Genomic DNA, 9595 nt, shown 5'->3' on the forward strand with positions numbered 1-9595 from the left:
CTCAGTTTGCACCATACAGAATGAACGGGTGGTCAGACTCACTCACCTCTAGGGCGCCCTTTTTGTATGTCTAGGACTTTTCCGTCTTCTCCTCCTCCACTGAGGGGAAGAGGATGGAAGCTCCAGCTCTTGAATTGGGCTGTTAGGGACACACACTGATCACCAGTGACTTATTAGGGAACTAAATAGGGAACCCGGGAGACAAGGGTATTTCCCCGACCTGCCTATGGTGGAGAAACATTAAGATTCAGGTCCCAGGAGTCCAGAACCTCTCGAGTTTTCCCTCTGCAATCCGTTCTCTCTGGATGGAGCCTAACAGAAAAACAAGAGATTAGTGGCCAAGGGCACAGAGGGCTGCCACGTATACCCTCCGGGAACCAAGGCTCAGGAGAAAAGGCTAGTGGCCTGCCAAGCAGCAGCAGTCAGGCTTGGCCTTGTCTGGCCCCTCAACAAATCTTCCCCAGAACCTCTGAGCTACATGCAGGCTGCCCGGAGGGTATCGCTCAGTGAGAATTCACCTCTGGCAGGCAGCCCTATCAAGAGGGGGCGGGATCAAAATTACATGAGCCCAGGATGAGCTTCCTCTCTTGGACAGTAGAGCTGGGCAACCTGCTGCAGAGGCGAACGCTGCAAATCCAAAAAACATCATCATCATGTTCAGCCTCACCTCCACGAGCAGACGCCTGGCATGTAATCAAGGCTCCATTTTGTCCTCATCCAAAACCTGAAATCAAACTCTTACCTTCTCAACATTAAAGACAGTGATAGAGGTCCTTGTTGTGTAAACAGGCAGGGAGGTTATGCAACTTGGGCGGAAACAGGCACTCAAATACTGCACTGATGGGGGCCTTATAAAGATGTAGACAGATGATAAGTAGCATCTTTATATAGGAGATCCTTGAACAATGCACCAAGCTATTGGACTCAAAGCAAGAACAAACTTCTCTTGTTCACCTCTCAGTAGGAGAGCTCAGGGAAGAGAAGAGTGAAGCCACAGCTCGTATCGAATCTGCTCTTCAGCAGACTACACGCTGCACATCAGACGTACAGCAGCAGTGTTGGTGAATTAATCTAGTACAGTGGTTCCCAAACTGGGGTTTGCGAAATGTTACAGGTTGTCCGCGGGGAAAAAATTCCCTAATGGCGGACAGAGCTGTCCCTAGGGACCCCGGGCAGCATGGGGCCAGCAGCCCGGAGCCCCTGGACGTCCAAGAGCGAAGCAGATCAAAGCAAGCATCTCTATCACACTGAGATTTAAACTTCAAAACTCCTTATAAGAAATGCAAAGGGAGGTGGATATTTTTTCCTGTTTTTAAAATTAAACAGGCAGCTAATATTGTTTTTAAAATTATTAGGAAGAACAAGTTTAAGCTTTGTTGTAACATGCGTTGTTTGTCTGGACTGCTCAAGACCTCAATGCTTGTGTAGAAGGAACTCTTAAGTTGACTTCTTAAATACCTTCATCAAGGAGTATCAGGTGTGAAACAGCATGAAACGTAGGAGCCTTGTTTTATAACAGAATTATTCAAAGTGATACAAGCTACGAAAGTAAGATCTTGGAAGAGTGTTGCCGTTTTCATAATGTAATAAAATACTGTAATGATAAATAATAATTAATAATGAAGTGTGCAATAAGCTTGTCATCAAAACAAATTTTATATTTCCCAGATTACTGTTTTTATAATTTATACTCAGGTAAAGGAGAAAATCCCTGGCAATATTTATTTTGAGGAAGGGGTTCGCGAGACTTGACATTTTAGTGAAAGGGGTTTTGTCATAACTATAAAGGGAAGGGTAATAGCCCTCCTGTGTACAATACTATAAAATCCCTCCTGGCCAGAGACTTCAAAATCCTTTTACCTGTAAAGGGTTAAGAAGCTCAGGTAACCTGGTTGACACCTGACCCAAAGGATCAATAAGGGAACAAGATTCTTTCAAATCTTGGTGGGAGAAAGGCTTTTGTTTGTGCTCTTTGTTTTTGGGGGGAGTTCGCTCTTGGGACTAAAAGGGACCAGACATCAATCTATGCTCTCCAAATCTTTCTGAACAAGTCTCTCATATTTCAAACTTGTAAGTACAGCCAGGCAAGGCGTGTTAGTTTTATCTTTGTTTTCCCAACTAGTAAATGTACCTTTTGCTAAGGTGTTTACCTCTGTTTGCTGTAACTTTGAACCTAAGGCTAGAGGGGGTCCCTCTGGGCTCATTAAGTTTGATTACCCTGTAAAGTTATTTTCCATCCTGAGTTTACAGAGATGATTTAGACCTTTTTCTTTAATTAAAAGCCTTTTTTAATAACCTGATTGATTTTTCCTTGTTTTTAGATCCAAGGGGATTGGATCTGGATCTACCAGGAGTTGGTGGGAGAAAGGATGGGGGTGGTGGTGGTTAATTTCTCCTTGTTTTAAGATCCAAGGGGTTGGATCTATGTTCACCAGGGAGTTGGTGGAAGAGTCTCTCAAGGCTACCCAGAGAAGGGAGTTAGCCCATTGGGAGTGGTGGCAGGGGACCATGTACTTCCAACAGATTCTCTACTACCTGTGACAATGCGGTTCTGGCGGAACCCAACTGAGAGTGCCAACTCAGGACAAATTGCTCAAATAGGGCAGTTACAGGCCAAGGCTGGGTTTTTTCCATCTGGTTGAGCTTTTCCACCTCTAAGGCAAACCAAACCAGCCAGACTAAGAGGACTTCGGTCTCACCCCACTGGCTAACCGCAAGTCTCACAAGCAATCTCCTTAGACACTCCAGTTTCCCAGTATTACCACCAGTGCCACTCGTTATGGGGACAAATGGTTATGAAAACCAATACCCCAGTAAAAGAAAAAGGTTCTCCTGATCCCAAAGGACCAAGCCCCAGACCCAGGTCAATATACAAATCAGATCTTACCCACAAATCACGCTGTTGCCAATCCTTCAGAATCTAAAATCTAAAGGTTTATTCATAAAAGGAAAAAGATAGAGATGAGAGTTAGACTTGGTTAAATGGAATCAATTACATACAGTAATGGCAAAGTTCTTGGTTCAGGCTTGCAGCAGCGATGGAATAAACTGCAGGTTCAAATCAAGTCTCTGGAATACATCCCCCGCTGGGATGGGTCCTCAGTCCTTTGTTCAAAGCTTCAGCTTGTAGCAAAGTTCCTCCAGAGGTATGAAGCAGGATTGAAGACAAGATGGAGATGAGGCATTAGCCTTATATAGTCTTTTCCAGGTTTAAGAACACCTGTGTTCTTACTGTGGAAAATTACAGCAAAATGGAGTCTGGAGTCACATGGGGAAGTTCCTGCATACTTTGCTGGGATGCTAGGCCAGGCTTTGTCTGACTCCTACCTCCCCTCCGGCCCATTCCACACTCCAGTGCCCTGGCCTGAGAACATTTTACCTGCAACGTTTACGGGCGCCGGGCTCGGCTTTGTTAGCCGCATTGCCTGAAAAGCGTCGCTGGCTGGGATCACGAGTGGAGAGGCATGTCCTGAAGCAGTGAAGGCCTGAAGAGTTAATGCCCAGCCATTGGAAATCAATCACATGCTCTGCTCGTGAGCAAGCACAGGAGCCCTGCTAATCTCCCAGGGTCCTTGCCCTTGTTCTGTTTGGGGGAGATGCTGCTAATCGGCAGCCTGATGAGTTCCCCCTTCTCACCCCAAACACTGCCCTGGCTTTATATTTTTGGGTGGTTCTGGGCCTTGCGTCGGGTGGGGGTAACACCATTTCCCGAGTGTGTGGAAGTGCCCCGGGCCTGGTGGTTGTGGTGATCACAGTAGCAATCAAAACTTCCCAGGTGCTGCCCAAACAGCTGAACAGCCCCCATCCCTGTCCTGCAGAACTTGCTGTCTTACTGTGGCGATGGGGAGGGGAGAGGAGAAGTCCCAGGAACTCAGCCAGGTTAGCGTCACAAAGAGAAGGTTAAGGGGTGACTCGATGGGAGCCTGTAAGTACCTACACGGGGAACAAACAGCTGATAATGGGCTCTTCAATCTAGCAGACAAATGTCTAACATGAGCCAATGGCTGGAAGTTAAAGCTAGACAAACTCAGACTGGAAATAAGGCTTTTTTAACAGGGTCATTAACCAATGGAACAACTGCCCAGGTGCTCTCCATCACTGGCAATTTCTAAATCCAGATCTGCTCTGGTTCAAACAGGCATTAATTCAGGGGCGCCCAATGGGCTGTTACATCATGGTCCCATCTGGCCTCGATCGTCCCGTCTGACCTGTGTAAGCTGTGAAAAGTCTGGTTTGGTTTTTATGAATGATCTAACCCCAGCTGAGTTGCCGTGCTGTGGCTTGGCCCTGTCTTACCGCCACTGGCCTGGTTATTGTGCGGTGTTAACCTTAGGCTTTGGCTGTACAAATGGTTAGTTTCGGCAAGCCAGGGTGTAAATCTGCCATGCGCTAGGTGGCCGGGTGGACCCTGCTCCACACCCCGAGTTCTGCAGCGCGTGTGGGATCTGCCCTGCTTGGAAACAGTAGGTGAAAGTGCTCTAGCAGCTGTTAGTCTGCGGTAGCAGAGTCTTAACGGACAGTGCGCAGCTGGCTAGGGCAGGGTAGCTTTACACCCCAGCTTGCCATGAGCTAAGTGTTTGCTTAGACAGGCCCTTACTCCTCTGGCCCTTGGCCATTATTAGTATTTGGATCCCTAGCATCAATTGATTCTAGTTAGACTTAACCCCTGCCTGTCCCAGGCTTGTTTAAACCCTAACCTGTTTTGACCCGTCGGTTGCATTGACTTCCCCTCCCCAACACACACACAGTCCCCTGCCCATCGCTACTTCTTACCCAGGTTGGTGACAATGAGCCCAGCTCTTTCTGCCTGTTTCCCTGCTGCCCCTCGTGGCCCAGTGCGAGGTGGCGTCTGTCCGTGCCCCCTCTCTAGTCTCTTGCAGATGATGAACTGCAAAGGACAGGCCAAGTCAAGGGCTATTGGATCCTATGTCAATTGTATGGGTCTGTCAAAGCTGCCTCCCTGCAGGGAAGAGCCCTGCTGCCATACAGAGTCCCAAAGGTTTCTCCTCCTCTCTCCAGAGTCCGGGGACGTGAAGGCCACTATTGCCGTGCTCAGCTTCATCCTCTCCAGTGCAGCCAAACACAGCGTAGACAGCGACTCTCTGTCCAGCGAGCTGCAACAGCTGGGGCTGCCCAAAGGTAGGGGAAGTGCCAGGGGATGGGTCCCTCGGAGAGGGCTGTAGCACACTGGGGAGCCTTGGGGTCAGTAGCAGCAGCCCGACTGTCTTGTGCGACGTCAGCCAGAGGAGGGCGCTGGGGAGCGGAGCAGAGTCTGTCTACCTCATGCACCAGGCTGTAACCCTGGATAACTGTATCCTTCCACTCTTGCTCCAGCACTGTGTGGAGTTCAGTACGTTGGCTCTCTGGGGGAGGAGGCGATCGCTGCTGGGTTGTGTGTCCCCCGCACTCTCCCATCAGCGAGAAGTTAGAACTCGCTGTGTCAACTAGCAGGAAAGACTTCAGAGCAGTAGCTGAGCCATCTTCTGACTGAAATGCCCTACGGTACCATCGTCCCCCCGTTATCCCACGTGTGCCCCAGTGTCAGCATCCTGCTAGAGTCCCCCTGCTAAACAGGCCAGCTCAGCAGTTTGCAGCCAGGGTCCCTTCTGAGCCTGTTGGAACCAGAGTCATGTTGTGCAGGAACCGGTCTGATGCTCTTTGGTGGGTGGTTTCTTGGTCTCCTTATTTTGTAGAACATGCCACAGGATTGTGCCGGTCCTATGAGGAGAAACAGAGCCCCCTGCAGGACAGCCTGAGGACACGCAGCCTGAGATGTAAGTGTTCCCCCTCTGGCTGTGCAAACCTGACACTGCTTCAGGCAGCGTATGGGAGATGGTCCTTCAGCAGGGGTACAGGCTGGCACCCACTGCCCCCACCCCTCTAGCTGTTCCCCTGTGTCCATGGATGGAAGTTCAATAGGACTTTCCCAGCCATTCTCCTCTGGGACTTCCTGGGAAGAACTTGCTCCTGAGGGCTGTGGGATAGGATCAGAGTTTGCTGAGGGCAGATGGGTTTTCAGCAGCAACTGAGGGGATGACCAGGAGCTGGGACCAGAACCCTGTTGTCTGACCCCCTTGGGCTGTGACCTTGTCAGCCCGACAGGTTAGGATCTGGTCAGGTTAGTTCACCTCCGGGACAATCCAAATGCAGCAGGGAGTGGTGCAGGTGATGCACTAGGTGGTGCTCTGCTTTCTGCGTTATCTTGGCCATAAAGAGAGACAGAGCTGAGGCGGTGCTAACCACTTGGACTCATGGGAATCTTCGCAACGAGGGGTGTTAGCTGCGTTATCCCAGCCACACCCCATCTCAGAGGGCTCCACTCCACTGACCTAAACTCCCTTGTTGTTTCAACTGGAGACATTTCCTTCCTGTAATGTCTTACATTGTCACTGTGGGCCAGTAAAGACAGTTGCTGTGTTGCACACACCAGAGGTGGCTGCATGTCAGGGGTGGGTGGAGCCGCTTAATGCTTTTGAAAATGCTTCCTAAATCCATATCGCCAGCTTGTGCATAGAGAGAGTGTTTTACACTGACAGCGCAAACCTGAGACTGGCTCTGCCTCTGTCCTCAGTGAACCGTCTGGACTCTGTGTCCTGGAGGGTGGATCACACGCTCAGCTCCAGTGAGCTCCAGACGGTCAATGAGCCCCTTGTGCACCTGAAGTTCACCGTGCGAGACGGGGACCGTGGCGTGACGGAGCCCTTTGCTATGACTGTGTCGGCAGAGAAGTTCCGGGTCTTACTGACAGGTGAGTAGATGGCAGAAGGGCAACTTGGAATCGCTCGCCCTGCCAGCTGGTGCTTCCTCTCCTGTGTCCCCGCTGCTCTCCCTCCTGGCCGGGGCAGAGATTGGCTGTCTCCATGTCGTATCATTTCTCTGTTCCTGCTCACAGCACAGAGGTTATTCTCTGCCCTGCTGTGACCGGTGAATTGGGAACTGGCTGCAGCGCCCCCTGCTGAGATCCAGGTCGCTCTGCCCCCATTGGCTGTTTGCGTCTCCTCTTCCACTTTCAGAGCTGAGACAGGCCCACGCCATGATGAAAACTCTCAGCTGAGGAGCCGGGAGGACGGCAGCGAGCGTGGAAGGAGCCGGCTGATTGCTCTGCAGCTCATCAGAGAGTCTGGTGGGTGCGGTTCCTCCGCTGGGGAAGCCCCTCGCTGCACACAGCCGCAGACACCGCCTGGGCAGAGGTTGGACTGGGCTCTCCTCCCTTCTCAAACCCCTGCAGCTGAAACTGACAATTGCTCTTCCCACTCTTCCTGGCTACTGCCTCCCCCGCGCCCCCCTCCAGCTCTCTTGCTGTGGAGCCTCCTACCTGCCCCTCCTCCATCCTGCCCACAAGCCCTTGTGCTTCCAGGAGCCCCACCGCAGGATCCGTCCCCAGAGCAATGGTGGATGGGAGCTTGGTGGCTTCTGCATCTGCTAACGAGATCTCCACCTTGATACCAGCTTCAGTTCGGAGTTCCCATAACAAAGGCGTCCAAACCCATGGGCCGTGCCACTGTGTAACACACACGTCTCCGGAGAATACCCAGGCCTGCTGGCTGGAGGCTACTTTAACAGTGAAAGACCCTGAAATCCCCTGCCCAGCCCTTTGGTGGTGGTTGTGTTCCTGAACAGCTGCAGGGAGCTGATCCTTAGGGTTACCATACGTCCGGATTTTCCCGGACATGTCCGGCTTTTGGGGGCTCAAATCCCCGTCCGGGGGGAAATCCCCAAAAGCCGGGCATGTCCGGGAAAATCGGGAGGGCTCTTTGGCCGGGGCCGCGGGGCCGGGGGCATGGTGCCGAGCCCGGCCGGGCGCGCGGTGCCGGGCCGGGGTGGGCGCGGGGCCGGGCGGGGAGCCGGGGGCGCGGGTGCCGGTCCGGGGGGTCCGTGGGGCCGCGAGCCGGGGGCTCCGCTGGGCCGCGGGGTCCGCGGGGCCGGGAGGTCCGCTGGGCCGCGAGCCGGGGTGTCCGCGGGGCCGGGGGCCAGTCCGGGCCCGCAGGGCCGCGAGCCGGGGGGGCCGGGGGCTCCGCTGGGCCGCGGGGCCGGGAGCCGGGGGGGGCCGCGGGGGCCGCTGGGCCGGGAGGGTCCGCTGGGCCGCGGGGTCGGGGGGTCCGCGGGGCCGCGAGCCGGGGGGGCCGCGGGGCCGGGAGGTCCGCTGGGCCGCGAGCCGGGGGGTCCGCAGGGCCGGGGGCCAGTCCGGGCCCGCGGGGCCGCGAGCCGGGGGGGCCGGGGGCTCCGCTGGGCCGCGGGGCCGCGAGCCGGGGGGGGCCGCGGGGGCCGCTGGGCCGGGAGGGGCCGCTGGGCCGCGGGGTCCGCGGGGCCGCGAGCCGGGGGGGCCGCGGGGCCGGGAGGTCCGCGGGGCCGGGAGCCGGAGGGGTCCGGGGGGTCCGCTGGGCCGGGGGGTCCGCGGGGCCGCGAGCCGGGGGGGCCGGGGGCCAGTCCGGGCCCGCGGGGCCGGGAGCCGGGGGGTCCGCTGGGCCGCGGGGTCCGCTGGGCCGGGAGGTCCGCGGGGCCGGGAGCCGGGGGGGGTCCGCTGGGCTGCGGGGTCCGCGGGGTCCGCGGGGCCGGGAGCCGGGGGGGGTCCGCTGGGCCGCGGGGTCTGCTGGGCCGGGGGGTCCGCGAGCCGGGGGGGCCGCGGGGCCGGGGGGTGCGCCGGGCCGGCAGTGCTGGGCGGGCCGGGGGTGGTGGGCCGGGGCCGGCACCCCAGGGCCCGAGCCGACCCAGGCTGGCCGCCTCCATGGGGCCAGCCTGGGCCGCGCCTCCTCCCCCCACACCACCCCTTACCTGCTACAGGCTTCCCGACTCAAATTTCGCGGAAGCAGGGGAGGGGGCGGAGACTTCGGGAGGGGGCGGAGTTGGGGCGGGGGCGGGTGCGGGGCTGGGGGCGGGGCTGGGGCTCCTGGGGGTGTCCTCCATTTGGAGGCACAAAATATGGTAACCCTAACTGATCTGCCCTTTTGCTTCTGCCTGAATTGTCTCCTGTGACTACTCCAGGGCAGGCACTTGGTCTTCTCTGGAGACTAGCACGCTGCAGCCCACCAAATGCTGCGGCTAGGCCAGCTCCACATCACCCATTGACTGAACTCCTGCAGCAATCCAGGATGCCTGTGGCTGGGACGACTCTGCCAGTCGTACATAAGAGGTTGGAAAGTTTCATCAGCCGACGCACGATGGAGCATTCTCTAGTCCCTTCTTGCTCCCCCGCATCCCTCCCCTTAAAAGCACTTTGCCTCTGTTTTTTCCACTTCCTTTAAAGGAGCCCCTTGCCTGGGGGATAAATGCAGCTTTTCTGTCTTTCCTTCCTCCCATGTTCCTACCACCTTTTCCAGGGCAGCTCAGTGCATGGAATAAAGGATCAGCAGGAACATGCATCTGTGAATATCTCCATGCGTTTCCGGTTGGCCTTGGCACATGAAGCCAGTTATTTGTAATGTTTCCTATTTTGCCAGCGGGATCCAATAAAGCCACGAGGAGCATTTTTAATTTGCATTGCTGCCTCCCTTGTCACCCCTGCACCCTCATTTCTGACACCCTCAGACTGGGAGCAGAGATGTGTCTTTAAATAACTGGAGTAAATCTTTTGTATTTGAAAGGAGGGATTGATGCC

The 9595-nt window shown here is 55.4% G+C and overlaps 1 protein-coding gene across 1 annotated transcript; it reads left to right on the forward strand.

Annotated features, from left to right (window-relative positions):
• Window positions 1-4787: 4787 nt before the first annotated feature.
• On the forward strand, window positions 4788-9477 carry LOC135978425 (COMM domain-containing protein 4-like). The gene is made up of 4 exons (XM_065579374.1): window positions 4788-5139; window positions 5694-5774; window positions 6572-6748; window positions 7014-9477. Exons 1-4 carry the CDS (start codon window positions 4788-4790, stop codon window positions 7052-7054), a joined length of 651 nt encoding a protein of 216 aa, XP_065435446.1. The 3' UTR covers window positions 7055-9477.
• The last annotated feature ends 118 nt before the right edge of the window (window positions 9478-9595 follow it).

Source organism: Chrysemys picta, unplaced genomic scaffold (genome assembly GCF_011386835.1).
Source record: "Chrysemys picta bellii isolate R12L10 unplaced genomic scaffold, ASM1138683v2 scaf257, whole genome shotgun sequence".
In the NCBI taxonomy this organism is placed as follows: domain Eukaryota; kingdom Metazoa; phylum Chordata; order Testudines; family Emydidae; genus Chrysemys; species Chrysemys picta.

What these genes read in the sequence shown, in the direction of transcription:
- LOC135978425 (XM_065579374.1), top strand. Translation starts at nt 4,788, where the DNA reads ATGAGCCCAGCTCTTTCTGCCTGTTTCCCTGCTGCCCCTCGTGGCCCA. An exon ending in ACAGCTGGGGCTGCCCAAAG is followed by an intron (nt 5,140 to 5,693) that starts GTAGGGGAAGTG and finishes CTTATTTTGTAG; the next exon opens with AACATGCCACAGGATTGTGC. An exon ending in GTTCCGGGTCTTACTGACAG is followed by an intron (nt 6,749 to 7,013) that starts GTGAGTAGATGG and finishes TTCCACTTTCAG; the next exon opens with AGCTGAGACAGGCCCACGCC.